Source organism: Adiantum capillus-veneris, chromosome 20, assembly GCF_014529385.1.
Source record: "Adiantum capillus-veneris isolate H3 chromosome 20, ASM1452938v2, whole genome shotgun sequence".
In the NCBI taxonomy this organism is placed as follows: domain Eukaryota; kingdom Viridiplantae; phylum Streptophyta; class Polypodiopsida; order Polypodiales; family Pteridaceae; genus Adiantum; species Adiantum capillus-veneris.
Genome location: NC_140950.1, coordinates 153,404,915 through 153,422,917, shown reverse-complemented (window position 1 = coordinate 153,422,917; position 18,003 = coordinate 153,404,915). Strand labels below are relative to the sequence as shown.

At 46.1% G+C, this 18,003-nt stretch overlaps 1 protein-coding gene across 1 annotated transcript in view; it reads left to right on the top strand.

The window, feature by feature from the left end:
- Positions 1–16,221, top strand: part of LOC147433427 (uncharacterized) — a 40,634-nt gene extending 24,413 nt beyond the window's left edge. The window contains exons 7-13 of the mRNA XM_086492988.1: positions 4,771–5,048; positions 5,145–5,525; positions 5,604–6,073; positions 6,224–6,421; positions 6,501–6,602; positions 6,688–6,780; positions 13,875–16,221. Of these exons, the coding sequence (XP_086349114.1) occupies positions 4,771–5,048; positions 5,145–5,525; positions 5,604–6,073; positions 6,224–6,421; positions 6,501–6,602; positions 6,688–6,780; positions 13,875–15,683 (3,331 nt within the window). The 3' untranslated portion in view covers positions 15,684–16,221. The remainder of the gene's footprint in view (positions 1–4,770; positions 5,049–5,144; positions 5,526–5,603; positions 6,074–6,223; positions 6,422–6,500; positions 6,603–6,687; positions 6,781–13,874) is intronic.
- The last annotated feature ends 1,782 nt before the right edge of the window (positions 16,222–18,003 follow it).

Sequence of the window (18,003 nt, the reverse complement as noted above, 5' to 3'; positions counted from 1 at the left end):
GGCCCTCTCAGTACATATTTAAAGGTCCATGGTCTCTCACAAAAGGAGTACATAAAAAGCTTCAATCTCAAAAGCTATTAGCCAAAAGCTACCAACGAAAAACGCGAAAATCCGTACGCTGTGCCATGTGAGCACCTGTCAGTGTATTTCGCGAAAGGTCGGTACAACTGCCACGTTATCATGTCAGCGCGTTCTTTGGGATTCCGTACAGCTGTCCACACCAGACTGTCGCATCATCAATTTGTGACATACCCCCCTCTTGAAAGAATTGTAATCGCCCTCGATACGCTTGCAAAATCAGACATAATGATAAAACCAGTTTAGTAGACACTGGCCCTAAGTACCGACGCACTAGAGGACACAAATCCAACACTTGCACAAAGACGTTGCACAAAGACGACATGCACTGAACATCAAATCACATTCAAATTATGTCTCATAAAAATAAAATTTCATGTAGATCTAGGACCATGATTCCTGGCAATGTGTTTAGCAATCGCATCTAGATCCACACCGGACCTCACTGATGTCGGATTAACTAGTTCTTATTGCGATCATGTCCGTAGATTCTCAAGGCCGAAATGCTACAATCATTTCGTCTTTCAAACCTGCATTCAAACACAATCACATGAGTGAGCACTCAAAAATCAAATTCATTTCCGGGAATTCGAGTTTCAAAGTTCACAAATCACACACTTAGTTCATACTGAACACTATTTCAATCATTCAGTCTAGTCATCTCATCCGTCTAGAAGTTTTGATGCTCCTAGATCCTTGTGTAGCCATCTCATCCCTCGGGAACTCTTGATGCGCTCACCACAGTATCCAGTCATCTCATTCATATGGGAATCTTGATGCACTAGAATCATTCATCATCATCATCACTCATTCGAATTTCAAACAAAATTCATGATTTTTATCTTGAATTGTGATCGGGTTCTTCTTGAACCGTCATTGCTCCCAATTGGATTCATATGCAAATTCCTTACCATCTTATCCTGGATTTCACCTGTTATGTGTACACAAATAAAAAGATCTTCCAAAAACATTAATTTTACACATAAATAAGAGTCATCTTCGGGAATTCCCATTCAAAGTTCTTCATTCATAAAGTCATAAAGCAGAATACTCTCAGCACATCAATATCCCTTTCAGTTTCCTTTCCAGTATCTGTTCTGGAGTGAGTATCTTCTCGCCTTGTTTATTTCAGTCATAGTTACCCAGAACAGGAACGGGGAACGGGAACGGGAGGGTCCGGAACGGGGAGGAGGAGGGAGCCCCGGAACGGGAACGGGGCCGGAACGGTCCACTAAAGTAAGGCTTGAATTACCTCCTTTCAACTTAGTCCCAAATAAACTCTTAGACAACCCCAAAACTGCTCCTAAATCTGCCCCCTAACTTGCCCTCAAACTGCACCAAGTATGTTCCCCAAACAACCCCAAATCTGTCTCCAAAAGCCCACTTTTTTGCCCCCAAATGCCTACTTTTGTCCGTTCCGCCCCGCGTTTCGTTGTTCCGCCTCATTCCCCCCATTCCAGAACACCGTTCCGGTTACACCCCGTTTCGGAACGGTGTTCCGTTTCCATCTGTGTTTCGGGAACGGGACTCGTGCGAAACACCGTTTCGGAACGTTTGGGGTGTGTTCCCCTTGTTCCCTGTTACACACTGATTTCAGTCTGTCGGCCGCTTTCATTCTAGTGCCTTTTTGGGGCACCGCACAAATATATCTCCTTGTTCCCCATAGTCAAAGCACTTCCCCGTTTTGAGGTATTCGGCTTTTTGTTCCTCTGTCAGTCCGGGACGTGTATCTTTCTTTCCTCCTCTTCTGTAATCATTTGTCGAATCTTATTTCGGTCCTTGGTGTCAAAAGTTGATATGTTGGATAGTTCAAGTTACTTGAATGCATAGAAAACCCTTGCTTAGCATGTCCCATCATTTGCTAAATGGACTCAGATTTTTGTAATAAGCAGTGTTCTCATATCTCTTTGGGAAGTCCACAACAAAATCGCTCAATTTGCTGCTTAAAACTGATCTTTTTAAAAGATGAGGCAGGTAGAAAAACATCCCAAAATCTCTCACAATAAAGATCCAAAGTATCTCCCTTTTCGTCCGAAGATGATTCCAAGCGGTAATCACATTATGTTCGTACTATTGAGTGAGCCACGAGGAAATAAAAAGTCGCTTTAACTTTAGCCTTTTTTGTCGGTGCTTCTTTTCGTAACAGAAGAGTGGACCACCATGTGGGTGCATTTCCTATCAAATAGGATGCTACCCTCCTAGTCTTGGAGTGCTTTGAGTAGCGGCCTCCAGAAAAATCTATGTCAAATTGCTAAATAAAAGCGAGAGCCTTGTGAGCATCTCGAAAGCTTGAAAAGGTATCAAATTTTAGTGCTTGTCTACCCTTCTTGAGTTGTATGGTCTTCTTGCTCCTATCCTCGAGAGAGTCGTATTGATTGGCTCTATAAAAGTGTTTCCTCTTTGAATAAAACATATGGTCATTAGAGTCCGAACTCTTAGAAGAGGACGAGTCCTCAAAACTATCAAAAATTTTTCGAGATTTCGGTGGGATATGCTTTTCTTGGCCTTTTTCTTGGTCTTACCGTGTCTCCGAGTCTTTCTTCGCTTCGTGCTCTTTCGGTCCTCATCACTTGAATCAGAGGAGCTATTTGAATTGTCAGAAGAGGATGAGGATGTACTTGAAACACCCTCAAAACGTACGCGCTTCTTTGGCTTTCGATGGAAATGGTGAGCCAAGGGGTCACCTTTATAGCTCCAAAAGATTGGGTAGAGCAATAGCCGTATTTTAACCCCACAATTTCTAGAGAGATGCCACTTATTGATACTAATGATAATGATATGATTAATAAGAGTTGTTGCATATGCACTAAAACTACCTAGGCATATTTTATTGACTAAAGGCTTATAATGTGAACACCCCTAGTGCTTACACCCAACAGACACTAGCATATGTTCTTGTGCAATGATGAGAGGCTATCAACTAACTAAAGTGCCTGGACATCCCCGTCTTGCGAGCATGCTTACAAAGGTGCCAAAACACTTTCTAGGTTGTTCTAAACCCTAGAACTAGGAGTATAGCTTGTCTACATACACATAGGATTAGATGTGCACGCGACTTAGTGAGTCCTAACAAGTTTAAACAATGTCAATTAGGTTCATACAAGCTCCAAACAAGTTCAATTAGGATCTGAGAAGTTTAGACAAGTGTCAACAGATGGAAACAGATGAAGCAAGTTCATACATATTCAAGTTAGGTCCAAATAGGGTCATAGAGGATGAGACAAGTTCGGACAAGATAATACTTGATGTTCATCTCCACATGCTTTCGAATGATTGCAAATCCATCTTTCTTAGTTTGAAAGTATCACGTTACAAGTCAATAAACAACAAGAGCGTCAAGAAACATAAATGAAACACGTGCTGAATTTTTTTGAAGAATATCTAATTTGTTGTTGAAAACCTAACCACTTTTGGCCAATATCAAAATGTTTGCAAAAGGTTTGTCGGTAGCGTCTTCAAATTCACGACCTTTGAAGAGATTTTTAGAGTTCCGTGACATGGAGGAAAATGTCAAAAAGTGAGCCTTTTTAACTTTTTACAGCAGGATGACCATATAAAACCATGGAAATAATGTGGCGATTATTTCTCATGTCTACACACGCTCCTTGTGTTTGCTTGTTGGTCAATCTTCGGTGATCATTTGTCAAACCTGGTACAAACCTTCTACCTCCTAGCTTCTTTCTTCCTTTGCTATCATATATATATATATATATATATATATATATATATATATATATATATATATATATATATATATATATATATATATATGTGTGTGTGTGTGTGTGTGTGTGTGTGTGTGTGTGTGTGATGGTTCTACTTTCATGCTGTAAGAGATTATTTCCCATGTTTACACATACTTGTCTTTAAAATAAAATAAAATGCCGATCAACCCTTGGTCATCGTTGGTCAAACCTGTCAAATAGTGGTCAAATTTTGTCTCCTTGCTTCTTTCTTCCATTGATATTATATATGTAATATATATAAAACCTTCTGCAAAATTCTCTTTATTCTTTTGCTCCTCTCTCTCTTTGACGTCGCATAGAAGTTCTTATTCATCCATAGGTTGATTGATTCTACTTCCATTTGTAAGTCTGTAAAATTTGGAGGATTGGTTTGCTTGTCGGAGAAGCTAATTGCCAAGCTTTGATACTACTAACACCGGTTGAGATAGGAGAATCACTGAAGCAGACTTTAAAGAACTAGAAATAGACCTGAAAATAACCTAGAACTTCAAACTCGCACACATCGAGAGATTATTGGCCACTCAACTAGGTGGTGCAATATTTCTTTCTTTCATTGAGAGAGTGTCTAAGCTACAAAAGAGCACACGGTTGAGTCAATCCAACAGAGTGATCTCCCTTAATTAATGCTATTGGAGCCCTTGGATTGTTCAGCGTCTTCATAATTTTTTCTGATATTTGAAGCTCCAGTATTTTGTGAATATTTCCTGACAAGGGTTTTCAGTGAAAATTGACAAGTTAAGCTATTATAAATACAAAAAATTTCCGTTCAGGAGACACTGTCCAATTACAATAGTAGTGTTAAAGTTTAGTACAAAAGACTGCAGCTTAAGATAAATGTGGTATTGTTGCTTGTGGTAATATTAATTGAGCAGTCTTTTTGATCGAGTCTCAAGCTGTTGCAACTTGCCTGTCAGTAACTGATTGCCTTTGATTTCACTGTTCTCAGCATTAATTATCATCATTGTGGTTCGCCAAAAACTTGGTATGGTGTTCCTGGAAAATCTGCTCCGGATTTTGAGCATGTTGTAGAAAGGCATGTTTATGAAATAGAGATGCTGAAGGACTCTGGAAAAGGTTCACAGTATGATCTTCTCCTAGGAAAGACGACAATGTTTGCTCCAAAGCTTCTTTCAGAGCAAGGGGTGCCTGTATTCAGAGCTGTACAGAATCCAGGAGAATTTGTCTTAACATTTCCAAGGGCTTACCATGCAGGTTTTAGTCATGGTAGGCCAGATACTCTTTAATGACCAGCTCCTTGTGGAAATGTGATTTATCGACTTTATTAAGGCCACTGAAAGAAATAAATATTTTGTTTTGTAGGCTTCAATTGTGGAGAGGCTGTCAATTTTGCAATGGCAGATTGGTTTCCTTTTGGTGCTGCAGCTTGCTTGCGCTACGAATTCTTGAACCGAATACCTTTGTTGCCACATGAAGAGCTGCTTTGCAAAGAGGCCATGATGCTATCACAAATAGACTCATCTCCCCATGACTCTCCAACGTACAGGCAACATAATCATGTGAAAATAGCTTTTGTGGGTTTTATGAGGTCCCAGCTTCAAGCTCATGAAAGTCTCAAGAAGCGAGGAGCTAAGTCAACTACTGCAAGTCTCATAAATGTATCTTGTGGCCTGTGCAAGCATACATGCTACATTGCTTATACCATTTGCAACTGCTATCCTGAACCTACATGTCTCAGTCATGGTAAGTGCAAATTATAATAATGTACTCGCAGTATTTTTGTTGAGTTTGCAGTAACTTAGCAGTTCATGTTCTTTGCAGATCGAGTTATCAACGGCTGCACTTGTGGTGGTATACGATCTTTGGTTGTAAGAGACGACTTGCCAAAACTAGTAGCAGTTGCACAGAAGTATGAATCAGAGGATGAAATACTTAGTGAAGTTCTTAAGGGGCCTTCTATCTGTGATCCCTTTGTGGCTAGCACCGGTATTGGCATTGGTGAAGAGTTATTTCTGACAAGCGCCTTATCATCTGTACCTGAAGCTAGTAATGGCTTACATGAGGCTCCTTTATCTGGAGAGAAGAGACCCAAATTATGCGAAGGCAGTCTTGTCCATGTGAATACTTTTACTGGAGCACCATCTTCAGATAGCAAGCAGATCCAGGAAGAAGATTTATCTGATTCAGAGGCGTTTAGAGTGAAACGAAGAAGGGTGTTACCTTCACACAGCAAGCGGTTTCAAGTTGATGAGCAACTGCTCTCACCAAAAAAGCTTTTGAAAACTGGCTTGGTATGCTTAGTGTCATCTTTTTGTCATTTGTTTGGCTTATCAGATGAATTTAGGAAGTTTATTTTCTGTTGATGCTTAGTGTCATCTTTTGGTTATTTTTTTGTTTGGCTTATCAAATGAATTTAGGAAGTTTATTTTCTGCTGTTTCAGGAGGTGGTATCAGTTATTGACAAGAAGCCGCAAGGTGATTGTGAAATTTCTGTGAAAGAGAAGAAGTCCGACAAGAAGCCGCAAGGTGATTGTGAAATTTCTGTGAAAGAGAAGAAGTCCGAGCTCATCGTACAGGGGCGGCCACTTCTAGTACAAGATGTGATCAATGAGCTAGGCATTAAAGGTTCGAGAGTAGAGGTAAGCCAGGTTTGACACCAGGATACACTGTATGGTTTTCTCTGAGCTTATTTTTCTGTTTTCTTTCGGGGCATCACAGGTTATTCGCCGATGGCAGCATGATGGAAGGAGACGAGGCCTGGCGATAAAGATCAAATGGGTGCCTTTTGCAGGGAGGCTTGTGGATGCCTTATCCCTCAAGGTATTGATATGTTTGAACCATCGTCTGTAGGGGATCAACTTTGCTGGTGAGTTGGTGTAATTGAAAGAAGGTCCTTGTTCTGCAGAGTTGTATGTCTCTGAAGCAATGTCTGACAGAGGAACAGTCCAGGAGACTTGAGATTCTGATGCAACAAGCTCAACAACATACAATTTCAATGGTTAGTATTTGGGAATCTTTTTCTACTAAATCTTTTTTTTTCCGAGAAAAAGGTCCTTCCATTAGTTAATAAAACTGCACATACGGCTACAATCACCTCTACTAGAGTGGTCTATATCAACAGCAAGGGGAGACTCTCTCAATGAAAAAACAGAATATGTACAATGGGGGCTAAATCACGAGATGGGAGGAGGAAAGAGCCAGCCACACAGGTGGATGGTAGTGCCATCTGGGTGCACCTTGGACCAAGGTGAAGAAGGGCCCTGAGCGCCAGAGTCGCAGGAAAGCCTCTCTGCGCTCCCGCATGCGATCTGAACTGCTCTGGAGTTTCTTGAACTGGCCCCTGAGAGTGTGGATCAGCTCCAACCAAAAATCACGAAGTCTTTGCCGGTGGAACAGGACGAGCCTCGAAGTTACGGAAGTTGCGGGCCTGCCAAATGAACGAGAGTGTCAGGCCACAGATGAGCTCCCAACACACCTCTCTCTCACTGCACCACTCTTGGGGAGTAAGCTCTGTGGCAAGTTGAAGTGTAGGTCGATCCCTCTGGATCACTATCATCGTGCTGGTGGAAACCAACTCAAGCTGGAGCGCAACTCAAACTGGAGTGTAGGGCCCGTAGAGTGGACCAGGCTGCAACACCTCAAGTGTACTGTCGAGCTGTGAAAAGAGTTGGCATCAGTCGAGAACCCGAAGCCAAACCTGCTGAGCCACGGTGGAGTCCCACAGACAGTGTCACTGACTCTCCAAAGGATTACCACAAGCTGCACAGGGTGCACAGGCTGTCGAAAAGCCAATGTGTACTAGCCAGCTCCCAACTGTTGTAGCTCTGTGTGCAACAAGCCACTGGAACAAAGTGTCTCTCCTCCGTTGTCTGGAGTCCCACAACCGCTCCCAAAAACCTGACAGGAACTCAGCGGTGAGACCCTCCTCCTGCCAGTGAAGTGCTATAGCAGGACGAGCCTCCATCCGTGCTGCCAGTATTTGACGCCCTAGTCGAACTGTGTACTGAAAGAATCGGACCCTAGGGTGATCGGCTGAAGAGAAAGGGTCTCTCCAGAACCACTCTCCAAGGTCCCACTGCACTTGTGCCAGAGGGCAGCTCTCCCAAGCCCAAAGCTGCCAATGGCTTGTCTCAAGATCTGCAGGGTTAGGATCTAGGACACATGTCCTCCCTCCAAAGCCCAAAACTTGTATCCTTTGAAAGCAACACTCTGCAACTTGAGGAGCCTCTACTGAGACTCTGTGAAGGCAACCCTCTCCTTGGATCTCATAGAACATGTGAGGTATGGACTCCGAGCAAGCCCGAACTACGATGAGGACCTCCAGTCGCGTGAAGGCCCCATCAATCTGGGAGCTGTTGTCTCTGGTAAGGCCTCTGTTATGTCTTGGCACATGCTCTGCACACCTCTCATGCCCCGTAGCTGGATGCTCTGAGCCTTCTCAGACAAACTTGAAAACTGTAGCTAATCACTGAGAGTGCGGGCTAGACCCTCTGCCATGGGACCCCAAGAAACATGAGGCCTACTACCAACCAGGTGGCCTCTTTATGTGGTGACCATGGGATTTCAAATAAGGGGCTGCCTCAAGCGCTCCTCCGTGCAAGTGGGCTGATGCTGCTCTAGGCGTCTCCTCAACTTCTCCCAGGATCTAAGCAGGCTTGCAGCAAAACGGTCTTCTAACCTCTTGCTCAGACCAACTCTACGCATCTCTATGAAAATCCACCTGATGGAGGGGCTCGAGGGGCCTCTTGTATGAGGCACTCGAGCTCGGAGTTGATGAAGCAACAACTCCTTCCAGGACTCCTCCCCTGGAAGTTGTCCTCTAACCACAAACATCCCAAGAAGGGCTTTGCTCTTTTGTGCTGGTCAATGATCCCCAGCCCCCCCCGAGAACATGGTAAGGTGATGACTTACTAGGCTACTTTGGCCCGGGCGAATTGGGTGTTGCGCCCTGACCAAAGAAAGTTCTTGGTTAGCCTCTCTAGCTGGCTGATACAAGAGCTTGAGAAGATCCAACAAGACGTCATGTACCACATAGTGGCCTGCCCGCCAAAGAGAGGCGTGCCGAACTCCAATGCAACAACTTCCTCCTAATGGACATGAGGAGGGGAGCAATCTACTGCTCAGGGGACAAGTCGAGGCCAACTTGACAACCCAAGTATCGAATTGCAGTCCATGGGGAATCCATCTAAAACCCTCACCTTTTGACCAATCAGGCGTAAGAGCACTGCCAACCCAGAAAGCCACTGTCTTCCTCTAGTTGATCAGTGCGCCTGATGCACAACAAAAACACCTCTAGAGCTTGCTCACACTTGTGCAGGTTGGCCTCCTGGCCCTCCAAGTACAAAGCTGAGTCGTCGGCAAACTCAACATCCAGTAGCTCGTCTCCTCGAATAGGGAGCTCTAACCCACGCAAGCCAACCTACTGTGAAACCAAAAATCTGCTCATCGCACCATCATAGAACAAAAAGACGAAGGGGGCTAGAGGACAACCCTGTCTGAGCAAGCATGTGAGCATGAACCGCTCCCCTCTACCCCCTGCCAAAAGCACCTGATTGTGTGCACGTCTGTAGAGAGCTGACACTCCTCTGATCCAAGCATCTGAGAAACCCATCCTGCGAAGAGTGCCCTCCAAGAAGTCCCAGTCAATTGGTCGTAAGCCTTCTCAAAGTTGAGAAGCAGCATCACCAAATCCTCTCCTCAGAGACGCGCGAGGGAAGACGCCTCCCAAAAAGTGAAGATGTTGTCAAGGATACTAGAATCCTTGACAAAACCTGTCTGGGTCCCATGTATAATAGTACTGGCTGAATCTTCAAACTCAAAGCCTTTGCTAGAAGTTTGTAGGCTGAGTTGAGGATGGTGATGGGTCGCCACTGTTGAATCTCATCCAAGGAGCCTCCCTCCTTGGGAATAAGGTAAATCAAGCCCTCACTCATGCTGTCAGGCATCTCTCCTGTGTGCAAGATGAACTGAAATGCACTGCAGAGATCTGAACCAAGCAAGTCCCAGTACTCCAAGAAAAAATTGGGAGTCAAACCATCCTCCCTTGGACAGCTACCTCTGGGGGAGTGCTCTAAGGGCCTCATGGAGCTCCTCTAGCTGGAGGGGAAGCTCTAGTCTCTGGCGCATCTCCTCAGTCATAAGACAAGGCATCCGTGCCCAAACCTGCTCTCTGCATGCATCCTAACGCTTTGATTGAGGCTCAACAGACAACAGATCACGATAGAAGTCAGTAGCAACTGCACTCATATCCTCAGGTTCTGAAGCGACAACTGACCCATCAGGCTCCTCAACTGGCTGACACTGGTGTGCGCATGGGGGGCCCCCACCGTTTCAAAGAACTCCCAGTCACTCTGTCACCCACGTGGGTCCATTGAGATGCCTGTCGATGGAAGGCAAACTCATGACGCCGCTCCTCAATGTTGGCTAGCTCCTGTCGAACTTGCTACAACTGCTCCTCAGCCAAGGATTGTCTGGATGATGCTCCTGCATCCTCTGCAAGGAAGTACCGCCCCCTCGGAGACGCGTCTCCTCTTCCCTGGCTGCAGCGAAGCGAGTTGCAGACTCCTGGAGAAAGAAGCGACTAAGCTCAGCAAGTCCAGAGGCCACTCTACCAGCAGGAGAGTCCTGTGTGTCCAAGCCTTCTGTCCGAAGTGCCACCACTCGCTCTCTAAGCTCCAAGTCCAACAAGATCCTCTGAGAGACGCGTAGCATCGTGCTCCCCCCTCCTCTGTCTATCAGTCACAGTGAGGATCACTAGTGCATCAGTAAAAAAATGAAGTCCCTGTCAGAATGCAAACAGATCCACCCATGTCACAGATGTGGTCACTAGCGTAGAAGCAATCTATCCGTGATAGAGTCACTCCTCCTACTCTGCGGTCCGAGCGAGAGAGGGACAAGTTGTCTGGGGGTCTCACAAAGCCTGAATGCTGCCAAACATTTGAAATCCTCAAGGTCATATATAGACGCTCCCAAGCTGCCAACTCAGCCGTGTGTACAGTAGCATGGCTACCTCCAATCCTGTCAGAGGGGTCCTCCAACAATACATCATTGCTCTGCGTGCGGCAGAGACTACAATGTGACACCAAAACTCTGCACGTGCACTTGCCACATTGGGCGCATAAATGTTCAGGAAGCCCATGAGGCAACCTTGGACCTGCATAGTAATCCATTGAACCTTGCCAGGCACAATAATACCTTTGCCCCACAATGGCTTGCTACCATGAGTCCGCAATAGTTATACATACCTCTTTTTGGATACCACCAGGTCCAAGCGCAACTGACCAAAACGTCTCATATCGACCACGCAAAATTTGACATCATCATCTAATGTGGCTCTCACAAAGATGATGCTCTTGCAACATAAGAATATCAATCTCACCACCCACAAGGCATCGCTGAAGCTCCTGACGCAACCGATTCGGTGGCGCTGAAACTGGGGTCCTCCAAATCTCTGCACATTCCATGAGACAATCCTCAAGGGGTCTGAGAAAGAACCGATGCTGCAGCAACAACTAACCTCGCTATCTTCGAGGCCGGCTTGGATGGGGAGTAATACGCATCCAAGCGACCTCGAGATAGGCGTGATTGTAAAAACTATCCAACCCAGGCCCAAGTAGAGCGTGCCATCTGTAGGGCTACCTCCTTTGTCTAGGAGTCCTCATGTATATATACATAGCATGGTGGGCTCTGTGAGCAAAGAAGTGTACCACAATGTGTCTACATCTTGTGTGTCCGGAGGTGTCACTAAGAACTTGGCCAACAGCCAGAAAGTCTGTGCCAAATCTGTAACCCCCAAGTCTCTCGGGTGGTGAGAGAACTCGAGAGCCTTGGTCTGCAGTCGCAATCCATCACTGAGTCCAGAGTCCACTTAGATTGGTCCTTGCCACACAAGGGAAAAGAGAAACCAACCGCTGTGTCCAAGGCCTCTATCCCTCTCGGTGCAAGAAACAGTACATGGAATCGGAAGCAAGCTGCATGAAAGTCTGGTGAAGAGTCGCTAAGAAAACTCGTAGGCAAAGAAGTCCCACTGATAACGGATGTCAAAACTCGCGAGTCCTCCAGGGATTGCTGCAAAGGGAGACGTCGGTACGAGAAGGGGGGTCCGTAAGAAAGGCTGTTCCTCTCTCACAAGGCGGCTCGTGGCAAAGGCGTTGCCAAGAGATCTCCTAGCAGTCGAGGAAGGTCCTGCCCCTTGGGCCGGTTGTGGGGCAGGAGTAGGAGAGGATGAGAAAGCAGGGGGGACTGGTGGGTGGAGTAAGAGGGAAGGGGGAGGGAACAATGGGTGGGATGGGGGGAGGTGGAGGGGAGGATGGAGGCGGGGGGTGGGGTGGTAGAAGGATCGGGGGGAGGAGGGGTTGTCGATGGTGAAGTTGAGGTGGAGGGTGGAGCTGGGGTCTTGTCCTGCTGTAGAGGGTCGAAATAGTTCCCTATGGGAACCCACTGCTGCTGGCTTGGAGTGGGACGACTACAAAGGGGGCCAGACTGGCGTGGTGGTCTGTGGCGGCACCGACCACGGACCTGTTGCCAACCCTCCTCTGTTTGGGCTCTAGGCTCAGAGGAGGATCTTGATTGAGATCCACGTGTCTCTGTGTGCTAAGGTTGGCCAGCCTTAGGAGGTTGGGTGTGTGTTTGTGCCGAAGGTCGAGGCCTCGTCTGTGGATAGAACTTCGCGAGATGGCCCATCTGTCTACAAATGAAGCACTGCTTCTGGAGGCCTGAATACTCCACACTCTGGCAGAGCCAACCACCACTCACTCGAGGTAGTAAAATGGCCTCTGAAGGGTGTGGGTGTCTCGAACAGAACGCGTACTGAAGGTATACCAGTTGCCTTGGCAGCTACAGAGGTTGCCGTGCGAGGTGTCTCCAGGTCGGTCCTAGTCTCTGAGCCAATCCTGGACAGGAGTGGGAGTTACTCTCCCCTCAGGCCAGGGAAGTAGAGTGAGATGGGGAGGTTTGCCTCTTGAGCTCCTCGACTAGAACATCGGTAGCTGTGTCGAATCCATGGCGCCACTGTCGAAAATGAGCTCGAACTACTCAGATGGCCAGGGGGCTCATCGCAAGGACCTTGGGCGCCATCTCGGGGGTCTCAAACTCTATCTGATAGTATCCACGTCCAAGAAGTTGAACGTCGATGATCTTGCTAGGAGACCACGCGTCTGAGATGGGGAGGTCTACCTCCTCGACTAGAACATCGGTAGTTGAGTGGAATCCAATACAAGCGTCGGAAAGCCATGGAATCTTCGGATATGGATGCTTTTGGCGCCACTGTCGAAAACGAGCTCGAACTGCTCGGATGACTAGGGGGCTCATCGCAATGACCTTGGACGCCATCTCGGGGGTCTCAAACTCGGTCTGATAGTAGCCACGTCCGAGAAGTTGAACGTCGATGATCCTGCCCACCTCTGCTAAAAGGTAGGCTTGGAGGAGATCACGCACCTCCCCTCGGCTAGGTTGGGTGCCGATGATCTTGCAGATGATGGGAGGTTGCCTGGAGGCGCTCCGCCTCTGCTGCGAGGCTCGCTTGCTCCGTCGGCAAAAGAGCAAGCTGGATGGTGGGCTCTGCAGGGTCGGGCGAGGGGGCTTCTTGCGAGTCCCTCTCGGGCGGAGCATGAGACTCCATCTGTGTCTGCTGCTGTGGTGGAAAGGGGCCGAGTGAAGACAACCCTCTGAGAAGCACCGGCGAGTAATGTCCAAGAATCATCACTGTCAAGGCAAAAACAGAGTGTGGCCTTGGGGGGGGGGGGCAATGAACAATGAATGGTGCACAAAGGGGTGGGCGGGGAGGGGAAGAGACCAGCAGGGTGAAGCGCTGGCCAGCGGGCTGAGGGAAAGCGAGCAGCAGCGGGAGGGATGGCAGACAGCGCGGGGGGCAGCAGGGGAGGGGGATGCAGCGCGGGTGTCGGATGAGGACGGGCAGGGCAGTGCGGGGGACTGAAGGGGGGGGGGGGGGGGGGGGGGGGGGCAGCGCACAGAGGATGAAGGGTGGGCGAGCACAGCAGGCAGCGAGCGCGTCAGGACTCAATGAGAATTACCTTCAGATTACTACTACTAAATCTTGCACAAGAGTTGGCTTTAATGGTTGTTCTCGTGCAGGTAAACTCCAGTTGCAGCATTCAGGGAGAAGATGAACCAGTGTCAACTGCAGTTCCAATTCCAAAGAAGGTTATTTCTGCTGACAAGAAGAACGCTTGTCAAAGTGTCAACAGAACCATCTCGGACAAACGGCAGAAATTGCAGGAAACCATCTCAGAAAACATCATGATGGACGACTCTGCAGGATTACTTGAGAAAGATACAGGTTTTGAGGAGAAATGCTGCTCAAAGTGGAGTAAGCACAGGGAGGGAACACTAGGCCGAAGAAAGAGGGACACAGACAGTGAGACTTCCTTTTTTGAAGGCTCATCAAACAACACCGACCTTCAGGGCAGGAAACAAATTAAAAAAGTTAATCGATTGAAGGTGAAAGGTCCAACACCACCCGCACTTACTTGTGGAACCTCACCCATCAGAAAGAATGGGGGACAAATGGATGGTGAAGCGAGGCCTCACCATGGAATTGGCACTGATGTGGAAGGAAGAAAACACACATTAAGAAATGTTGAAGCAAATGTACCACGTGTTGGTTCTAATGGTGGTAAACAGCTGCCTAGTGTTGTGAGTAAGGCAACAGTTATGGCAGCAGAAAACAACATAACAAAAGATCATGGTAAAAGGAGAACCGAAGCTACCTTAGGTTCAGAGCCCAGGAAGATTGTTATTGTTCATCTCAACAAAAAGATGGATCAAGAGGGGGGATCAGTGGTTGCACACAGAGAGCAAAAGCAGAAAGAAGAGAGAGAGCAAAAATCTGGAAAAGTTTCAGAGGAAGCAGGTGTAAGGGATGGGACAAAGCCGGCCCGTTCATGGTGCTCTAAAGAGGCAGCAAGTACTTCTACTGTTGCCGACTCTTCTTTGGAGCACCAGGGGGTTGATTTAGTGGAGAATTCTGGAGTCTCATCACAGCGTGCACACATGACAATGGCCTCCAATCTCAGTAAAGAATCTGACTTACCACTAGGCAGCCTATCAGAGGAAGGTGAGGTTAGAGAAGAAGTTAGTGAAACAAGAAGTCATGTCGGGTCACAGCGTGCTGATGATCTCTTATTACAAAGGGTTGACCCCAATCTTGGCAAGGTTGCTTCTAAAGTAGCTGTGAAGAACTTTGAAAAAACATCAAGAAGTGCCAGAGCAGGTAATAAACCACCATTGGCAGAGGGTATGGGGGTGGATACCGAACCGCAGCCCTACATAAGTTCGAAGGAGCGGTGTTATTCGCTTGATTCAGGCATGTGCTGTCCTCAATTTAACAAGGAGGACCCATGTTCTTCAGCTATACTAGATAACCATACTTCATCATGCAACCAGCAGACTGAAAACTGCTCGCCACTCTCCAGGCTATCTTGTCCACGTAAGAGTTTTTCTGCAGAACTTAGTCGTTCACGAGCACAGCCTCTTCCAGGTAATATGCTTTTCAGTAAGGAAGATAAAGCTGCTTGTGATGATGAAGAACAGGCAAGCCAAAATGGGAGATGGAGAAATTTTGGCCAGGTGCAACACAGTTTTCCACGTTCCTCCATTGTTAGTGACAGGTCGAGATCATTTGTTGCGGCAAATAACAGTCACAGATATGGATCGTTGTCAAGGTGTGTTTCAAAGAAAAAACCTTTTTTTAGGCCAAATTATTCTCATCAAAGTCGGTACCATTCACAAATGGGTAGTGCCAGGGGTCCTCCTCCCTGTCAACGACAAGAAAATATTCTGCATGGCAAAAAGGCACAAGATTTTCATACCCACAGTAAAGGAAATGATGATGCGAAGCATGAAGGAGAGTCTCAATCAGAGAAAGCTAGAACCAAAGGATAGTTTAACAGACTGGGCGGTAGCAGATCAGCAAATTAGATCAGACCATTTGCAATCCTTTCTCAGTATGGTTTTACTAAAATTGCCATCAGAGTTTCAATCTTTGACCCCGGAGGAGGACATGTTAATGTCTATAGTAGCTCATTGCTGTGAATCAAGCTTTAACACATCCTAGAAGATATACTGCCTGTACATTTGTTACATCATTAGAACTAAAAGGCCCCACTAACCACAAAGTCGTAGCAGCTTGTGCAGGATTGGATAGAAGAGCTAATTGGGTCTAACCCTGTCCCACTTTGGTTAAAAGCAAGGATAAATGATCCTTTATACTGGGACCATTCTTGAGAGAAAAGAATTCTTTGTTTTTTTCGCAGTGCTCAAGCACTTGTGTCCAAATAAGTGCATGACAATCATGCACAGTAGTATTTTTTATGCTCGCCATGAGCAATTCATGTACTCAACTCATTGTTGATTTTGAACATTTGTGAGATACTAAAGAGCTAATTATGGGCTCTGTTTGTAATCAAACTTTTGTTGAATGGTTCAGGAAATTAAGTTTTTGGAGACTAGAGTCACAAGGTCGTGTCACAATGGGTAGCTCTTCCGGTCAGACCATCTTCTAGTATTTAAAAAGGATTTTTTGGAGAGCAAAATGGTTTTGACATTTTTTTGAACAAGTTGTCTAGCTTTCCAGACTATGGCATTGCCTTTTGATGGATGAGAGAGAGAGAGAGACAGAGAGAGAGAGAGGCGTCTATTTCTTTCAACCCACATGGCAAGGTTTGAGAAAAGCATGTTCTTTTTATACACGGACTCCAAACACCTCTGCATCATCACTCCTTTCTCAAGGTTGTACTGGATATTTATCAAGGCAAGATGCAGCTATGTGTGGGCCTCCTTTATCTTGTTCTCTTGAGAGGGTATGCATGGTGTAGGTTTGCAAGCAACGTGCTGTGGTCATATTAGGGCAGGGACACCTTTGGACCTTTATAAAGCATGGTGCCCCTTCATAAAGCTGACAATGCTGTCCAACAGTATTGCTACTAAGCATGCATGTTGCAACGCAGCAGACTTGGGCTTGTCCCTAGCTGCACGCAAGTCATTCCTCCTCCCCCACAAAGAGAGGTTACACACACGAGATGTAACCTTATCATTTGTAAAATCTTGCCTTGTGGTTCTTGAGGTTACGCTCATGGATATTTAGACGCCCTGTGGTTCTTGAGGTTATAAGCAGAGCCAGCTTGACTAGTCAGATTGGTACTATTTTGTCGTGCATTAAGGATGCACACTAGATCCTACACTCATGGATATTCAGAATTCATTAATTGTATTAGTAAAGTATTTATTTGCCAGCCAAGACCCTCCCTATGATGAAGTGGTAGTGCACCTCAATGTACTTTGTCCTTGCAACACTTGGTTTTGTGCCCGTTGTATGTTGTTAAGATTGTCATAGTAGATGACATGGTCTTTGGACTTGTCATTTTTTTGGTCTTTGAACCTATACGTTGAAACCATCTCAAGACGTGCTACCTCACATGTTGCCGTTTCATCATCCCTACACGTAGACTACATCAGTAGTCGGTTGCTTCTTGTTGCTCCATGTGATAAGAGGCTTTTTACACACTCCATTTTGGCCTCACAATTGCCACCAACAATCAAACGATCCACTTAGATGCTTATGATCACAAAGCTTGCCTCATTCTTCCATGCATGCAAGGATTGATTTGGCTTGCGTCAGTCCACAAAGTGTTTTCTTGGGCTTACGTATACACTCGGGATGTCTATCATTCTCATATCCTTGTGTATACACATCTTCTTGAAAGTCACCATGCAAAAACACATTCCTTACATCCATTGTTGCAAAACCCGACTTTCCTTGACATAATGTTAAAATACTCGTGCGCTTGGTGAAACGAGGAAACATTGGATTTTTGCCCACCATTGATGTGCTTTGACTGTCATTGAAGATTCTGGTGACAAAGATTGCATCCCAACACCCAATCTGCCATAAGGTATTTGAGACTTAATTATACCTATAGAATCTACCACAACTAAAAGTGGCCATGTCCCGATCAACCAGAATATGCATGAGCTACAACAAAAACAGCTTGTGGAGACCTGAGGGTCATAGCAACCAACCCGATTTTAGTCCAAAAGAAAGCGTGGAAGCTTGCAACGATGATCTCCACCTTAGGATAAAACATCACAAGCTATTTAATAAGATATAAAAGACCATATAAGTATCAATTACATGCCAATGCTTACATCCAAGCTATGCACAAATGTTAGTGTACACTTAATGCCCCTCTACGTATTTTTGAAT